Genomic DNA, 19,240 nt, shown 5'->3' with positions numbered 1-19,240 from the left:
CAAAGATGAAGAGGACAGGGTCCCTGATGTTGAGGACTTGCCACTGAGTAACCTTCACGTGTCACATGTGCGCGTGGTGCATGGGCTGCTAGAGGGGCGATCCAGGGTGGGGACTGTCTGGGGTGTTGGGAAGGTAGAGGGACATTTGACTTGGGTCTTAAAGGATGGTGGCAAGCTGATCATGTCCCTGGGCTGCTTTTTAAAAATGATTGCCATTGCTCTGGGGGTAAGGACTGATCTTTACCTTGGCTCTAAAGGCTCTGCCTAATCTGGCCTACCCACCGCTCCAGCCTCTGCTCATCTCTTCTCTTCACTCACCCACTCTGGAAACAATGGATGGTTCTTTGTAGATTAGAAATCATTTCCTAGAATATGGGTTGGGTAATTTGTTTTTTTGTCTGAAGATGTGAACAAGGGTGGCTTTGTTTCTCTTTCCTCCTAGGAATGCAGGATCCCACATGGGGAGAGAGAGGCTTCTTTGGCTTCTTTCAGTCCCTTGAGGGCACCTCACTCTCTCCTGCCACAGGGAATTTGCCTGTTGCCTTTGCTTGGAGCACTCTCGCCATCCCCAGATCCCAGCCCAATCACCCTTTCCTTGGAGAAGTCTTTGCTGAGTCTTCAGACTCAGTCATATGTCTGTTACATGCTCTCATTAGCACCTTGTACCTCTCATAGCACTTCTTCAGAGCTGTAATTGTGCACTTTCTGTGGTCCTTTGATTCATGTGGGTCTCCTCCCACTAACCAGCAAACTCAAACCAGGCAGGGATTCTTAATAAATATATATTGGCTGACTGATAGACTAAAATAATTAATTAGTAAAAGGGGGAAGGGTATTTCAGGAATAGGGGACAACATGAACACAGGTGCTGTGGTTTAGTCTAAGAAGGACTAGTGACTGGCTTAAGGGGAGGAAAAAGATGAGGCTAGAAAAGTATGTTGGGTAAACTTGGAAAGAACCCTCCGTGCCATGCTAAGGACACCCTGGGTGTAAGTTAGGTGCTCCCACCACAACCTGTTCTTCCCCATCAGAGACTGCACTCTAATTGTTGGCTTGACGGAGCTAGACTATAAATTCCTTGAGGGCAGGGGCTCTGCCTGATTCATTCATTAATGTAACTCCAGAATCTAGAATAGTGCCTGGCACTTGGTAGGACCAACAAACACTTGCTGAATTAATGAATTAATAAATGAATGAATGCTTTTATCATGGGAGCTTGGGGAGCCATGGAAGGTTTTTCATCTATTTAGACTTGCTCTAGGAAATGTTATTTTGGCAGCACGGTAGAAAAAAGAAGGGTCCATTTTCATTTATTTTATCCTTCCATATTGATACTTGAACATCTGAATTGGCTGAAAAGAAGTAAAGGTACAGACTGAATAGAATGAAATAGACTGGAGGCAGGAGATCAACTGGGTTGCTGTTACAGTCATTCTGGGGAAGATCCTAGTGGATGGTCATGCAGGGGACTGTGGGTTTGGGAGAGGGGTAGATTTGAGAGATGAACAGTCTGAATGACTAATGGAAGGTGAGAAGTTGGGAGCAGGCAAAGATGAACCCAAGATATTCCAGATTTCTATTTGCCAAGAAAAACTCAAACTTGTTGCCAGTGGGGTCTTGCTGGAGAGGGAAGGGGGCAGTGAGGGGAGAAGACTGAGTAGGTGTCACCTCCAGGCCCTTTAGGACCCTTCTGAGGGGCTGCCCTCCACAATTCCTTGGGCATCCCCTATTCTAGACTTCAGTCAGAATAACAAGACAGAAGAGAGTGCTCAGAGAGAGTATGCTAATGAATAAGCAGCTGATTACCATATGAGATCACAGAGATTTCTTTTCCTTCTAAATACACTTTTATCCATTTCTTTGTATCCAAAGCAAGCAATATGGCAACAGACACTTGGGGTTTCTTCACTGCTTATCGATATGAGTAATGGTCTGGAATAAGGTAACTGGATCTAGCGTTTTCCCAATTTTCACTCATTAAAGCTTCCCTCTTATTAGACTTAGGAGTCATTCATTTCTTCATTGAGAAAACCACTCTCCAGAGGGCTGGATGGAAAGGGTATGTGCCTGGGCCTCATTAGGCTGTGGAATGGCAGTAGAGGGTCTGGTGGCTTGAACTAACCTCAGTGGGATGACGCAAACTGAACTTGAAGGAGGTGGGGGCTGTTTGAGGGGATCTGGGGATACCGTGCATACATGCTACAGATAGACTGGATGAGGATGGGGGATGCATTGTTGGTAGACAAAGCCAAAGAAGGGAGTGGGATGGGACTGAGGGGGATGTACAGAGTGTTCCAGAATCTCCAGACTGCATGTTACACCATGCATGCTTTCCACCTGGAGCACTAACATTTCCCTCTCCAGAGGATAAAGAGAGAGTGATTATGGAGGCTGTTTAAGCAAGTCTGAAAACCGTATGGGAGGCAGTCAGAGAAGATCACGGGCAGGCTTAAATCCACAAGCAAGGGTTGAAGCTGTCATTCACTGGCAGACACTTAGGGGAGATCGTGATCACGATGGAACTCCATAGGCACTGGCCGGAGCTGTGGTCCACAGGTGGAATTTCTTCTCTCTAAGCCTGCCGGCTTAGTGAAAAGTGGCTTGTGGGGCATGTATGGGAGTGGGAAGACCATGGACCAGGTGTCAGGAGACTTGGGCTTGGATGGCCTCCAATATGCTGTGGCTTGTTCACCTTTCAGAGCATCAGTTTTCTCCTCTGATAGGAGAGATGGTAGATTCAGTGGTCTCTTTAAAAGAACTTTATAGAGTCATTTTCACAATGTTGATTCTTCCAATCCAAGAACATGGTATATCTCTGCATCTATTTGTATCATCTTTAATTTCTTTCATCAGTGTCTTATAATTTTCTGCATACAGGTCTTTTGTCTCCTTAGGTAGGTTTATTCCTAGATATTTTATTCTTCTTGTTGCAATGGTAGATGGGAGTGTTTTCTTGATTTCACTTTCAGATTTTTCATCATTAGTGTATAGGAATGCCAGAGATTTCTGTGCATTAATTTTGTATCCTGCTACTTTACCAGATTCATTGATTAGCTCTAGTATTTTTCTGGTGGCATCTTTAGGAATCTCTATGTAGAGTATCATGTCATCGGCAAACAGTGACAGCTTTACTTCTTCTTTTCTGATTTGGATTCCTTTTATTTCTTTTTCTTATCTGATTGCTGTGACTAAAACTTCCAAAACTATGTTGAATAATAGTGGTGAGAGTGGGCAATGCAATCCCTATCAAACTACCATTGGCATTTTTCACAGAACTAGAACAAAAAAATTCACAATTTGTATGGAAACACAAAAGACCCTGAATAGCCAAACCAATCTTGAGAACGAAAAATGGAGCTGGAGGAATCAGGCTCCCTGACTTCAGACTATACTACAAAGCTACAGTAATCAAGACGGTATGGTACTGGCACAAAAACAGAAATATAGATCCATGGAACAGGATAGAAAGCCCAGAGATAAACCCATGCACAGATGGTCACCTTATCTTTGATAAGTGGAGAAAAGACAGCCTCTTCAATAAGTGGTGCTGGGAAAATTGGACAGCTACATGTAAAAGTATGAAATTAGAACACTCCCTAACACCGTACACAAAATAAACTCAAAATGGATTAAAGACCTAAATGTAAGGCCAGACACTATCAAACTCTTAGAGGAAAACATAGGCAGAGCACTCTATGACATTAATCACAGCAAGATCCTTTTTGACCCACCTCCTAGAGAAATGGAAATAAAAACAAAAATAAACATATGGGACCTAATGAAACTTCAAAGCTTTTGCACAGCAAAGGAAACCATAAACAAGACCAAAAGACAACCCTCAGAATGGGAGAAAATATTTGCAAATGAAGCAACTGACAAAGGATTAATCTCCAAGATTTACAAGAAACTCATGCAACTCAATAACAAAAAAACAAACAACCCAATCCAAAAATGGGCAGAAGACCTAAACAGACATTTCTCCAAAGAAGATATACAGATTGCCAGCAAACACAAGAAAGAATTCTCAACATCATTAATCATTAGAGAAATGCAAATCAAAACTACAATGAGATATCATCTCACACCAGTCAGAATGGCCATCATCAAAAAATCTACAAACAATAAATGCTGGAGAGGATGTGGAGAAAAGGGAACCCTCTTGCACTGTTGGTGGGAATGTAAATTGATACAGCCACTATGGAGAACAGTATGGAGTTTCCTTAAAAAACTAAAAATAGAACTACCATATGACCCAGCAATCCCACTACTGGGCATATACCCTGAGAAAACCATAATTCAAAAAGAGTCATGTACCAAAATGTTCATTGCAGCTCTATTTACAATAGCCAGGACATGGAATCAACCTAAGTGTCCATCATCAGATGAATGGATAAAGAAGATGTGGCACATATATACAATGGAATATTACTCAGCCATAAAAAGAAACAAAATTGAGATATTTGTAGCGAGGTGGATCGACCTAGAGTCTGTCATACAGAGTGAAGTAAGTCAGAAAGAGAAAAACAAATACCGTATACTAACACATATATATGGAATCTAAGAAAAAAAACAGTTCATGAAGAACCTAGGGGTAAGATGGGAATAAAGACACAGACTTACTAGAGAAGGGACTTGAGGATATGGGGAGGGGGAAGGGTAAGCTGTGACAAAGTGAGAGAGTGGCATGGACATATATACACTACCAAACGTAAAATAGATAGCTAGTGGGAAGTAGCCGCATAGCACAGAGAGATCAGCTCGGTGCTTTGTGACCACCTAGAGGGGTGGGATAGGGAGGGTGGGAGGGAGGGAGATGCAAGAGGGAAGAGATATGGGAACATATGTATATGTATAACTGATTCACTTTGTTATAAAGCAGAAACTAACACACCATTGTAAAGCAATTATACTCCAATAAAGATGTTAAAAAAAAAGAACTTTATAGGTCTGAGAATTCTGTATAACTTGCACATGGGTCTTTCCTTTTGGGTGGAGGAGAAAGATCACAGTGTTATCTGTCTGGAGGTGTCAGAGCACAGCTGAAGAGCAGTTGCAAAAGTCCCTTGTTTTTGTGAGTAGTGGCTGAAGAAGGAGAGAAAGCAAGGGTCTCAAGGCTCAGGAGTCGAGGCTCATCTGTAGAGGCGGTACTGGGGAGTCAGGGAGTATCATTGGGGAGAAGGCCAGGGAGCAGGGCCAGGACTAAGGTGAGACTGCATCTGAATTACCAGGGGAAGAACACAGAGGGGTTCTGCTTCAGCTGGTTTCTGATAAGGCACACTAGGGCACATGATTTAAGAAGGCATCACTCTTAAGGTAATCAAGTGCTGACAGTCCATTTGCTAGTGAGTGCCTCCTTAAATTTCGAACCCTAGGCTCCTGCTACCTCACTCTAGAGGTGGGTATTCTGTCCAAACCAGGGAAATGGCCACAGCAACCCAGAATGGCTCATCTTGGATGGAAGGAGTATCAGAGATATAAAGAAGAGAGACTTCTTGGACAGCCAGGCAGAGACAACAGCCAGGAAGAGGCTAACCTCAGTTTAATCTAGAATCACTCTTTAAAAAATGTCTTATTAAGGTATAATTGTCCAATAAAATTGTAATATATTTAAAGTGTACATCATGATTTGCTATCTGTACCTTCCATCTAGTTCATTAACACATCTATCATCTCGTATATTTACCTTTTCATTTTTTGGTGAGAACATTTAAGTTCTATTGTCTCAGCCAATTTCAGTTATATATTACATCATTATAAGCTATAGTCATCCATGTTATAACTTACATTAATTATAAGAGCAATAAGATGCTCAGACCTTATTCATCGTATAACAGAAATTTTGTACACTTTTATTAACCTCTCCCTATTTCTCCCACCCCCAGACTGGCAATCACTTTTCTACTCTGTTTCTGTGAGTTTGACTTTTTATTTAGATCCCACATGTAAGCAATACCATGCAGTGTTTGTCTTTCTCTGTCTGGCTTATGTCACTTAGCATAATGCCCTCAAGGTCCATTCCTGTTGTTGCAAATGTCAGGATTTCCTTCTTTCTTATGGATGAGTAGTATTCCATTGTTTATATAGACCACATCTTCAGTATCCATTCATCCACTGATGGACACAGGTTTCTCCACATCTACTGTGACTAATGCTGCAGTGAACATGGGAGTGCAGACATGTCTTCCATATCCTGTTTTCATTTCCTTTGGATATATACCCAAAAGCAGGACTGCTGGATCATACGGTAGTCCTATTTTCAATTTTTTAAGAAACCTCCATAGCTTTTTCCATAGTGGCTGCACCAATTTGTATTTCTGCCAACAGTGCATAAGTGTTCCATTTTCTCCACATCCTCGCCAACACTTGTTATCTCTTTTCTTTTTGATGCCTGCCGTTCTAACAGGTGTGAGGTGATATCTCATTGTGGTTTTGATTTGTATTTCCCTGATGATTAGTGATGTGGAACATCTTTTCATATACCTGTTGGCCATCTATATGTCTTCTTTGGAAAAATGCCTATTCAGAGTCATCAGCCCTCTTCCCACTTTAAAACTGGATTTTTTTTTTCTTGGCTATTGAGTTGTATGAGTTCTTGTATATTTTGCACATTAACCTCTTATTAAATATATGATTTGCAAATTTTTCTCCCATTCTACATGTTGCCTTTTCATTGTATTAATGGTTTCTTTTGCTGTGCAGAGCCTTTTAATTTTATGCAGTCCCACTTGTTTATTTTTGCTTTTGTTGCCTTTACTTTTGGTGTCAAATCCAAAAAATCATTGCCAAGACCAGTGTCAAGGAGCTCACTCCCTGTGTTTTCTTCTAGGAGTTTTACAGTATCAGGTCCTAAATATAAGTCTATAATAAATTTTGAGTTGATTTTCCTGTATGGTGTAAGATAAGGGTCTGGTTTCATTCTTTTACATGTAGCTGTTCAGTTTTCCCAACACTATTTATTGAAGAGACTACCCTTCCTCATTGTATATTCTTGCCTTCTTTGTCACAAATGAATCGACCATGGGTTTATTGCTGGGCTTTCTATTCCGTTCCACTGATCTATGTGTCTGTTTTTATGCCAGTGCTATACTGTTTTGATTACTATAGCTTTGTAATATAGTTTGAAATCAGGGCGTGTGAGGCCTCCAGTTTTGTTCTTCTTTCTGAAGATAGCTTTGACTATTTGAGAGTCTTTTGTAGTTCTGTACAAACTTTAGGATTGTTTGTTCTATTTCTGTGAAAAATACCATTGGAATTTTGGTAGGGATTGTGTTGACTCTGTAGATCACTTTGGGTAGTATGGACATTTTAACAATGTTAATTCTTCCTATCCATGAGCACAAAATATCTTTCCATTTATTTGTGTCTTCTACAATTTCTTGTATCAATGTCTTATGGTTTTCAGTGTACAGGTTTTTCACCTCCTTGGTTAAATTTATTCCTAGGCATTTTATTCTTTTTGATGCAATTGTAAATGGGATTATTTTCCTAATTTCTCTTTCTGATAGCTATTAGTCTATGGAAACACAACAGATTTTTGTTTATTGATTTTGTATCCTGAAACTTTACTGAATTCATTTATTTTAACAGCTTTTTGATGGAATCTTTAGAGTTTTCTAGATATAATATCATGTCATCTGTAAATAATGACAGTTTTTACTTCTTCCTTTCCAAGTTGGATGCCTTTAATTATTTTTTTGCTTGCCCAGTTTGACTTGACTTGACTTCCAATATTATGTTGAATAAAAGTGGCAATAGTGGGCATCCTTGTCTTGTTCCTTATCTTCGAGGAAAAGTTTTTAGCTTTACACCATTGAGTATGATGTTAGCTGTGGTCTGTCATTTTTCTCTAATAAACTCTTCCCATATTGTTATAAGCTTTTGGTTAATTTCCAGAGTTCTAAAAAAGTTAATTCTGACAAATTTTTTGCAGTTTTCTCATTGCTATGGAGGAGACAATTTGGAGGGGACTTTGCCCATTTTCACTGACATCCCTGCACTATATTTGAAATGCCCTTCTATATGATTGCCTTCTCATTTCTCAAAACTGAGCTCAAATGTCTCCTCCATTGTGAAGGCTTCTCTTGGTCCTCTGAGCAAAGGAGTCAGCTATTCCTTTATTCTCCTATACCTCTGTGTTCAAGCTTCTGTTATTTCACTTTTTACAAACAAAACAAAACAAAACAGTTCTTTATATCTGTTCCTGTCTCTCCTCCCAGCCTGCAAGCTCCTAGCCTGTGACTGATTCATTCCCCATGCCCAGGCTAGTTCCTGACACACAGTAAGTATACAGATTTGTAGGCTGCAGAGTATTGTCCTAGGAGACCTCAGCACTTAGCCAAGAGCTTCGCAGCTCCGGCCACCATGTTCTCCTCCTGCTTCTGTGACTCATAGCTGACCTCTGTCCCGTCATTGTGAGTGAGGTTCAACAGTAATCATTAATAATAATAATAGCAGCTAATATTTACTGATAGAGTCTGGGCTAGATACCAGCTATAAAGCTAAGAATTTTATATTCAATAGCTCATTTAATTCCAGCATAAACCCTATGAGGTAGGTAATATTATCATAACTTTACAGGTAAGGCTGAGTAAGGGAAGTGGCAGAACTGGGGTTGGATGAAGGTCTGACTCTAAAGCCCCTGTCCTTAACTGTCTCATCTGAGGGATCTGTGAGAGGCATTTGGAGGAAGGGGAGCCACTCCAGTCTTTCCCTTCCTTGGGACCTCTTCTTCCTCCTTGACTAAAGAGATATGGCTCCCAGGTGTGTTCAGCCCATCCCGGGCTCAGTTGGGCCACCTTGTGCTTTGAAGCAACATAGCACTGAGGTCTCCTATAGGAACTGGTCCCCAGGGCAGTGGGGGTGGAGAGGCTCCATTTCCCTGGCATTGGAGTGACCGGTGCAGCCCTGAGGAGACAGGTCACAAAGATCCCTCATCAACATCCCAATTTCAACATGGTGATAGCCCCAGACCACTGGAAAAGCCAACCCACACAGAACTGAGATATCATCCAGAGGACTCAGAAACATTTCAACAAATGCTAATATCAATCTCTTGAATACAGCCCTGTCAGCTGGAAGTGGGGGGACTGTGCCAGTATGCATGGGGCACACTTTTTGGCACAAGGGATCTTGTTGCTAAGCAACAGTAGCTGGCTTCCCCTCCTCCTCTTAACCTTTTTCTCTGCTTCTAAGCTTCCAGTTAGCTGATGGGAGGGGCTGAGGCTGCCCAGCCCAGGCTAGCCCTTGACTCCCTTTCCTCCAACAAGGGATCTATTCATGCTTTCTGAGCAGAGTTCATTGTCTCTCTGGTGTGTGTGTGTGTGTGGAGGACGGTGAAGGGAGAAGCCATGTGTGAACTAGGGAGACCTCATCTTCTAACCAAGCTGGCTGGGCTATTTAATTAATGCTGATCCAAGAACAGGAGCAGAAGGTTACCTAGCAGACCTTGAGGTTTTGCATTGGTGCCACGGACCCATATGGTAAGGCCATACCCTGCTCTGCCCTCTCTTTCTTTCTACTCCCACCCCTGACCCCACCCTTGGAATTCTAGGCTCTGGGAAGGAGTCTCCTCTGACAGCTCTGGTGCAGAGGAGAGGGGGCCCTAGAGGGGACTCTGTGTGGTCAACCTCCTGGTTTGATTTTCCCCGGGTGTGACTTTTATTTCCCACTCTTGTCCCCCATATGCCTAGCCAGGTGCTTTGCCTGTAGGCAGCACTTAGCAAATCATTATTACATGAGCTCCTCCTCAAAAAAAGGACGAAGAAGTACCATTAAAGACCATTTTTGCAGGCTACCACATGGCCTTGGACAGGTGAGTGTTGAGGTGAGGCAGCTCCCGAGGTGAGGCCAGTTTGTTTAGAGGCTGAACTTCAAGCCAGGCTCCCTTGATACTGAGACAGGAAGAAAGGCTGAGCATGCTCTAGAATTCTCTCTAGACCAAGCCGTGTTGACAGGGGAAGGTGATCTGCAGGGGAGACGGGACTTACTTCAACTTTAAGGGACTCTTTCTACTTTAGTGGATTATAAATTCATTAAAGAAAGGACCCATATTTTATATGTATTTCTTATTAATATATTATTTATTATACTTAATATTTGTGTTGTACTTTATAAAAGCCTTTCAGCCACATAATCTGTTTTCTTCCTCCCTCCCTCCCTTCCTTCCTTCCTTCCTTTTATTCAGTGTGCATTAACTGAATTCCCACTTTGTGCTAGGCCTTGAGCTAGACTCTGGGATGCCTAGACCAGAGAGGAAGGAGAGAGAGAGAGAAGTAAATGAGTATAATAGAGGGTCACAATAGGTGCTACCTGGGTTGAAGAAAGCTTCCTGGAAAAGTGACACTTAAGCTGAGTCTTGCAAGGTCATAAGAGTCAGTATGTGGGGAAGGGGACAGCAGGTGCCATGCTTCCGTGGTGTGAGAGTGTGTGAGGATGCTAAGGACAGGCACGTGTGTTAGTATCACCCTGAGTTATGCTGTGGAGGAGTTAGTGCTGCCAGGTGAGGATGGAGAGGTGAGGAGGGGCGAGATCACAGAGGACGCTGTGAGCTATGCAAGGGAGATTTGGATTTACCCTGAAGGCTACAAAGATCATTAGATACTTTAAAGATGGTGTTAACTTGCTAATGTTTGCATTTTAGAAAGATTGCTCTGGCATAGAGAAGGAATGGAGACAAAGCTAGATGGGGGAGACTACTCATTGGGTAGCAGGGGTTATCACTCTTATTTCATAAAGGAGAAAGTTGAAATTTGGAGGGCTGACGAGTTACCAAGTTCAGGTAGTAGGCTGTAGACCTAGCCTTGAACTGCTGGTCCAGTGTTTTTGCCAAGATCTTACTTTCCTTTACTCTTCTTCATGACACATGAATTTTAGGCATATGTCTGACCTACCCCACTCTATGCTTTCTTACTCCCATTCATTTGCCTCCTCAACACCTTTTTCCTGGAACACCCAATGACCATATATGTCAGTTCAAACCCTATTCATCTATGAGGGCCTGTCTCAGAGGCTGCCTCTTCCAGGAAGCCTTTCTTGATCTCCCCAACAAGAAGTAAGCTCTCCCTTGGAATTCCAATGTTAGTTAAACTGAACTTCTCTTCTGTCACTGAACTTGTGCTGCTTTGTTTACATGACTTATCTTCAGGACTCACAAGTAGGTTCTTTGAGGCGGTGGTTGTGGAGGTCCATGTTAATTTACCTTGAACTTACAGTATCCCCCACCGTGGACTGTCCACTTGGGCTGAATACTATTTACTGGGTGAATGAATGCATGGTTCGTAGGGGAGGGGCAGTTTTTCCTCCAAGATAGAATGAGGAAGGATGGGATCTTAGGATCTGAGGAGGGAAGCTGAGGGATTCAGTGGATGTCCTCCATGCTGGTGGGAACCAAGGTGAGGGGGTGGTGAAGAGTGCGGGCGTTTGAGTTGACCCAATCTGGGCTCAGGTCTCTGCTCTGACACTTACTGGCTGTGTGAGAGAAAGGTCGGTGGGGCTAGGGGCTCCAGGAGAGCAGGGAGGCCCGAGGGGCCTCTATGGGAACACACATGGAGTCCCCAAGATGATGAAAGGCTCACAGGTGGCAACGAGGGCCCGGCTGGAGATAGAGAGTGGGGACTTCTTGTGGTCGGTGGTGATTTCTCTCCTTGGTGAGTGACTGACAGCTATTTCCCCAGAGCCTGATGCTGGATGGCCAAGCCCCCATGGAGGCTCAGTATGCAGAGGAGAGTCCAGGATCCTGGATCTTCAGAGCAGAGCCAGGAGACCCACTGCGGAGGCCCGAGGCCCAGCAGCAACCCAGTAGGCCAGACTGGGCCATCGGGGAATGACAGGGTGGGGGCAGTGAAGGGACAATCTTCCTACATCCTCCAGATTCTCTTTCCCCAGATCTTCCCAGGTCAGCCTTAAATGACTAATGGTGAGAGGCTGTCTCACTATTTATCCCAGACCTGCTTTTGCTCTGTTTCCCATTTGGGGGCTTGAGTGGGCTCCGAGGCTCCAGTGATCAGAGCTCTACCCTCTACCCACCCCAGGATGATGGGGCAGGGCGAGGCGGGCAGGGGCAGTGGGGCAAACCACCGCCGCGAGTCAGTGGCTGTCTGGTCCCGGGGTGGTGCCTCGGGGTGAAGTGCGGCTGGCAGGCGGAGGCAGGGTCCCCAGACTCTCCTCTGCCCTCCTCCCCCTGTCTCTTGGGCAGGGCGCTGGTGCACAGGGCGGCGCGGCTGGGCGGTATTGGGAGCCCTGGTGTTGCTGGCTGGTGCAAGCATTGGCTCCTGGCTTCTAGGTCAGTGCTGGGACCTTCAGTGGCAGGGGAGGGGCAACGAACAGGATCTGGGGGATGCTGGGAGGGAGGAGCAGGTGCTGAGCAGGTGTACAAGGCAGGTGGGATGAGCGTCTTTTCCGTCTGGTCTAAGTAGACAGCAAGTAGAAACGGGGTGATGGGCCAGCAGGAGGGACTCGGGCTCTCCGTAAAGAAGAACATTTCAGTCCTACAGTGAGAAATGTGCTCGAGTGGATGGTCCAGGGAGGCCCTTGTCAAACTTCTCCAAGAGATCTTTCCCAGTCAGAGGGAGAGAGAGAGAGACAGACAGAGACATTGAGAGCACAATGGCGCTCTTCTGCACGTTGCGGGGGGCTGCCTCGGGCAGGGTGGTCAGGAGCCCCCCGGAGGCTGCCTTTGCCTCCCTCTGCTGCAGGTCCCTTGCTCTTCTCCTTGGCCCCCTCCTAGGGGAATCCCTTCCTTGCCCCAGCCTCTCCTTGTCTTTGTCCTCTGAAGCGCTGTATCTGTGGCCGGCTGCCTCTCAGCCTGTTCCCGGGACCCTGCAGGATGAGGAGATGAGCTTAAACTGCTCGGAGGCCAGCGGTGAGGAAGCCCTGCTCCCCTCGCTTCCCAGAGCAGGTGGGCCGCGCCCCAAGGTCGCAGGACTCCCACCTGGGCCCCGGGCCCCTGCACAGCTCTGGGATCCTCCCTTCTGGCTGGGGGCAAGAGGACCAAACTGAAGGGCCACGAGTTCGCTGCCACCCACCTGTGTCTCCCGTACCGTGAGGGTGGAGCCACGGCCCAGCCTTGTAGAGCTGATCTCTGATTTAGGGCTTTCAGCACTCCTGGGGGACGGTCTTGATCTCCAGCTGGGGCACGGCCAAGAGCCCAGGCTGCCAGGAGAGATGGCGACTCGCCCTTTGGGCAGCGTGAAGCTGCAGTGTGGGGAAGAGGGGCCAGGCGTGTGTGCGGGGCCAGCGCGGGGCCGGCAAGGGTCTGGGCCCAGGGGCAAAGAACGCACGGAGGGCTGCGAACATCTTGCCACGTTGTCTCCGCATCCCGCACTCAAATCTTGTCCCCTTCCCTCCAGGTAAGAGTTGAGGGTCAGCAGATACGGTGCTGCTAAGGCTGCGGGTAGAATCAGTTACAGAGGTTAGTTAGGGTCAGCTTGGAGCCTGCTTTTGCTAACTGTGTGTGCCTTTGTTTCCGTTACTGCTTTGGGCTTCCACTTCCTTCTCCATGAAGTGGAGATGAAAATAGTTACCGCATGAAGTCGGAAGCATAATAAGAGCATAAAATAAAAGGGCTTAGCACAGAGCGTGGAAAAAGCAGATGCTCAACAAACAGGAACCATCACTAGTATTGTCATGAGATTTGAAATCAGAAGACCTGGATCCATCACTTGCAGATCCTGTGACCTAGGACAGGTCGCTTAACCTCCGTGCCTTACTTCCCTCTGCAGAATGTGGAGGATGGGAATTCTCACCCCACATGGTCGCTGTGACACTTAGTGATGGAGCACGTTTAAAAGCACTTGGTTAAAACACAAACCTAAAAGGCTGCGCAAAGAGGGGTTATTTTGTTCTCGGAACCGGCTGGCTCCCTGGGGAACAGGGAGCCTGATATGGGGTGACCCAGATGCTATCGTGAAGGCCTCTTTAGGTCCCATGGTGGCCAGGTCCGGCTCGCCCTGCCCATGCCGCCCCTCCATCCCACAGCAGGTGGGATGTGGCTTTCATGCTGTGGTTTCAGTGTCTTTCAGAATAAACACCGAGGACTTCTTGCTGGAAGTGCAGGTGAGGGCCCGGCCAGACTGGCTCCTGGTCTGCCACAAGGGCTGGAGCTCTGCCCTGGGGGTACGGATCTGCCGGAGCCTTGGGCATCTCAGGTAGCTGGGGCCAGAGGTGGGGCCTGGGGAGGGTGGAGAGCTGGTAGGTGGGGGAGGAGCATTGAAGACCTCTATCTGTCTGTCACCATCAAAGTACCCAGGAAGTGGCAAGAGGTCATTTTGGTCATCTCCTGGCCTCTGGGCATGATGGTGCCCCAGTCTGTTTCTCTCCTTGAACATCCTTGATTTTTAACAAATATAAATCCCAGAAGAGGTCATTGTCAAAGTCTTGCTCAGTCACTACACTGGTATAGTATCACATTCCGGTTATACTTAACCCCCATCTCTCGTGCTGATCGTCAGTTTAAAGCTGATTTCCTCCCGTTTTATTCCCTTCTCCTGCCAAGACTCACAGACCACAAGGCAGTGAACCTGTCTGACATCAGGCTCAACAGCTCCAGGCAGTTTGCTCAGCTCTCTCCTAGACTGGGAGGCCTCCCGGAGGAGGTGTGGCAGCCCAGGTAGGGCTTCTCAGGGGGCTGAGTGATGCCCCTCACTTCCTGGTGAACGATCCAGCAAAAATCTTCCTATCATGAGAGCCTGGTGGCGAGGACACTGGAGGTGTAAGATAAGACAACAAAGAGGAATATTTCCCAATTAGAAATTACTAACTCAGCTCACAGGAGCCCTGCCCACCAAAGTTTCACATACATCATCTTATTTGCCCCTCACAAGAACGGCAGGATTGGGTGTTATTGTCAGAGGATTTGAAGTGGTGCTCCTATTCCCATTTTACAGGTGGGAAAACTGAGACTCAGTGAAGTAAAGGGCCTTGTGCAAGGTCACAGAACTGATAAGCAGCCAAACCAAGTCTTGAAACCAGGCTCCTGTCTCCAAACTAGTCCCTCTCACCCCTGCCACACTTTATTTGGATAATTCTGCTATCTCAGGAGAGAGATGGTTGACTGTCTGGAACCTGGAGACCCTCCAGAGAAGAGAGGGCTCTGGGATGGCCCCTTCCCCAAATCCTGGGGGTGGGTGCAAGCTGAGCGGGTTTTCACCCTGCCTGGGTGTCCTCAAGCTTTCCAGCAGCCTCCTCCTGTCCCTGCTCTAAAGCCTTCTCATCCCTTCACCACTGTTCCCGTCGGAACCTCAGTCCCCTCCTACCCAGCTCCTGTCCCCTGTGGGCTGATCAGGGGAACGTGGGGTCCCTGTCTTAGATACCTTAATAGGCAAAGGGAAGTAGGGGTGGGACTGACTCTGCCAGGAGAGCCAGGGGCCGTGGATTTGGAAAACTAGTAGAATCCAGGCATTAGGATTCTGGGGGCAAGAGAGAAGTCAAGAAAGAGGGCTTTGCTCCAAAAGGAGTTGATTTTTTTTTCCTTTTTAACAGTGTGTTTTTAAATTTTATTTATTTATTTATATTAGGCTGCACTATGTGGCTTGTGGGATCTTAGCTCCCCAAGCAGGGATTGAACCTGGGCCCTCAGCAGTGAAAGTGCAGAGTCCTAACCACTGGACCGCCAGGGAACTCCCAGGAGTTGAGGTTTATACTAAGAAAGAGGAGAGCAGGCATATGAGTACGCAGGGCCGGGCACAGGGCTTGAGAGAGAGTGGAGTCATCAGAGGCCGCAGCACGGGGCGAAGAACTGAGTCCATTCACTCACTCTCTTACCCACTCATCCGCTGAGCACACATTTACTCAGGGGCCTTAGTGGGAACAGCCAGATTTTCACATTCATGAACGCTCCATTTGTAACTGTGGGCCCTGCCCAAATCCAACTGGAGGACCACGAAGTCCTGTGTGCCCGGGACGACCGGGCAGAGCACAGCTGCCGTCCCAGAGACCTGCTACAAGCAGGGGCCTGGGGGCTTGGATGGGTTCAGAAGCAGGTGGCTGTGGCTACAGAGAGGCCCCCTCTGCTCCCCCCAACAACGACCCCCTCCCCCAGGCCCTCGGTGGGTGTGCAGCCTGGGGTGGGCCCCCCGCCTAGCTTCCTGCTGGCGCTGCCTCTGTTTTGCAGGAACAGCTGTACTTCTGGTCAAGTGGTTTCCCTCAGATGCTCTGGTGAGTCCTGTCCTGGGTCTGGGAAGGAGGCGGTGGGAGGAGGGCGTCTCCCCGCTGCCCTCACGGTGGGACATCCCCACTGGGAAGCTCAGCTGGGTCTGGGGTGGGGTTCCTTGCCCACCTGCCTGCAGGGCCCCTTCTTGCAGACAGTTCTGCCGAAACAGAGCCCCGTCTACACCTCTGTCCCATTCGCCACCAGCCACTGGTTTGGGTGGATGACCTCCTTGCCTCACTCCCTGTCCTGGCCTCCAACGTTCCCTGGCCTCTGGGGGCACCCCAAAGGGGAAACAGCAGCTTCTGGAGCCTAAGGATGGTGGGGAAAGAGGGGCCAAGTGGGAGACAGTTTGCAGAGTTCCTTTCACCCGCCTTCCCAGCCATCTAGCCATCTCTGCATCTGTCCTTCCACGCGTCTGTCCACATGCCACCATTTGACCCCTCCTATGGGACAGGCGCTTTCTTAGATCCTGGGGCTCCATAGATGGTGCAGGCACCACCCCTGCTCTCAGCGAGTGCACCACCTGACGGGGCAGGTGGATGTGTAAGCAACATTCCCAGCTTCCCGCCCGATGCTTAGGGCCAGGAATGATAAATGGGAGCCATCCACGCTGGACCACAGGCCTCGAAAGTTAGCCCAGTGCTGACACCCACCCCGCGTTCTTTTCATCTCACCAGTGCTTGTCTGTTTGCAGAGTGTGGGACCAGGCCCCTGGCTTCCCAGATAGTGGGCGGGCAGGCGGTGGCTCCCGGGCGCTGGCCCTGGCAGGCCAGCGTGGCCCTGGGTGCCCGGCACACATGCGGGGGCTCCGTGCTGGCCCCGCACTGGGTGGTGACCGCGGCGCACTGTGTGCACAGGCAAGGCTGGGGGCTGCTGGGAGGAGGGTGCCCCCTAGCATTTTCTCTTTGGCCGTTGGTGTGTCCTGTATACAATGTCCAACTGTCCTCCTCCCATGTCTGCTGAGAGTGGGCCCGGGCGGTGTTTGTGAAATCCTCCCTGTTCGGTGCCAAGAACAGCTCTGCCTAAATAGCAGTCATAAAAATATTGGTGCTTTAGTTTTGTTCGGTCTTTAAGTTTTTAAAATGCTTTCACACTCACAGCCCTCCATGCTTCTTAACGTTTATCACCACTGTAATTAAATCAATTTCCATGTAATTATTTGTTTAATGTCTTTCTTCCCCTTTACACTGGAAGCTCCATGGGGGCAGGGAAGAGTCTTGTTTACCATTGAATCCCTTTGTTGATTTTTCCCCTGCCTTGTCCCCGTGGCCTGGAATATAGTAGGTGCTTAATAAATGCTGGTGGGAAGGAATGAATGAGCTCTTCGGCCCTCTTCTCTTGATGGCGGGCAAGGCAGGTGGTGTAATCCTCATCTTATAGTGAGGAAACTGAGGCTGGGAGAGCCGAAGTGCCTCCCCAGCGATCACACTTAGGAAGTGGGGAGACAGCACTGAGGAAAGCTTTGCTGACTCGGCTTAGAGCTATGATAATCACACGAGGCCCTTCCACGTTTGCTGTAAAACTTGAAGGGGGTTATATGGGAGAGTGCAGGGGTGGTGGCCAATGATCATAGTGTCTCACTTCTCTCTCCATCAGTGCCTGAGCGTTTATTAAGCACCTACTGCATGCCCAGTGTCTTGCCAGCTGCTGGGGGATTCTAAGAGGCCTGGCTTCTGGGAGCTTGCAGCCTGGTGATGGGGCCCCCACTAACAGCCATGCTTGTTGGCTTCCTCCCCCCACCAACTCATTTATGTCAACGTCTCCGGCCCCTTCCTCCCCCAGGCTCAGCTCAGCTCCCTTGTGCAGTTTCAGGCTGTCCCGCCGGTCCAGCTGGCGGGTCCATGCGGGGCTGGTCAGCCACAGCACAGTCAGGCCGCACCAGGGGGCTGTGGTGGAGCGGATCATCGCCCACCCTCTGTACAGTGCCCAGAGTCATGACTACGACATGGCCCTCCTGCAGCTCCGGACCCCGCTCCACTTCTCAGGTGAGGCTGTGGTGAGAGGGGCGGCGCTGGGAGCGTGAGAGCCCCGTGGGTTCTTAAGACCCCCTTGTGCCGTGAACCCAACGTTCACTTCATTTGGTGACCGTCGTGGACTCTGGCATCACCTGGACCTGGGGTGGCGCCAACTCTTCCACACACTCTTTTGGGGACAAAGGTTCTGGCCCTTTTCCCATCTGGGCTGCAGGCGGGATTTGCCTCGCCTTTTGGAGGTCCCAAGAAGAGCTTCTCAGTGGCTCCATCTCCCAACAGGCTGCCGGTGCCAGGTCCCAGCCGGGTTACAGTGAATAATAGTTAACTATGTATTGACAGTGAATAGGATAACCGTTAATAACTAGCACCACGTTACGGTTAATAAGATTTCCCTTACCAAATATCCTTTCACCCCATCCTCAGAACAAACCTGACAGGGAGCTGAGGCCGGTGTATGCAGATAAGGATGCTGACCTTTAGAGAGCGAATTGACTCTCTTCGAGTCCACGAGGCAAACAATTCCCGGGGCAGAGCGTCTCCCCCACAGCATCTGCCCTTGAAGGCCAGCTCTTCCACACGCACATGCCAAGTGCACTCACCTACAGACACACATGCTCACACACACACACACACGTGTGCATGCCCTCACACGCTCACACACTCATGCAAGGCTCACATAAGTATGCACACCTACTCCTGTGCACGCCTACTCTCACACCACACACACACACACACACACTCAGCACTCCTCCCTCCCATTGCTACCTGGAGCTTTGGGTTTCCCCAGCAACAGTGGTTGCTCTATGCCGTTCACAAATTCTACCGTATATGGGTGCTCTCTGCACCGTTGTTCAACAGTTAATGCTTCTAAATTGACATGAATATATTTAAAGGGAAACTTTAGGTTACTGCCTAATTGGAGAATCCATATGACTTATGTTAAATAGATAATAACCACAAAAATGCACAGAGTGAAAGCAAAACAGTGCTCAGGTCCCAGCTAGGCGCCGTGCTCTGCAGAACTGCCGCGTCAGGCCGCTCTCTCTGTGCTTGGAAGGGGTGGGCAGGCGTGAAGAGAGGCACAGAGTAGCACCAGACGGACTCTTTCTCCTTGATGCAG

General features: G+C 47.9%; 1 protein-coding gene across 1 annotated transcript in view; it reads left to right on the top strand.

Moving 5' to 3' along the window:
• The window catches only part of TMPRSS5 (transmembrane serine protease 5), a 36,755-nt gene that overhangs the window by 14,550 nt on the left and 2,965 nt on the right, over positions 1–19,240 (top strand). Inside the window, exons 3-10 of the mRNA XM_082628494.1 lie at positions 11,673–11,796; positions 12,194–12,280; positions 12,773–12,895; positions 14,009–14,144; positions 14,492–14,605; positions 16,109–16,152; positions 16,842–17,004; positions 17,954–18,132. Coding sequence (XP_082484620.1) covers positions 11,673–11,796; positions 12,194–12,280; positions 12,773–12,895; positions 14,009–14,144; positions 14,492–14,605; positions 16,109–16,152; positions 16,842–17,004; positions 17,954–18,132 — 970 coding nt within the window. The remainder of the gene's footprint in view (positions 1–11,672; positions 11,797–12,193; positions 12,281–12,772; positions 12,896–14,008; positions 14,145–14,491; positions 14,606–16,108; positions 16,153–16,841; positions 17,005–17,953; positions 18,133–19,240) is intronic.

This window comes from Mesoplodon mirus, assembly GCF_964341445.2.
Source record: "Mesoplodon mirus genome assembly, chromosome: 7".
NCBI classification, from domain to species: Eukaryota; Metazoa; Chordata; class Mammalia; order Artiodactyla; family Ziphiidae; genus Mesoplodon; species Mesoplodon mirus.
This window is presented reverse-complemented; position numbering and strand designations above follow the sequence as displayed.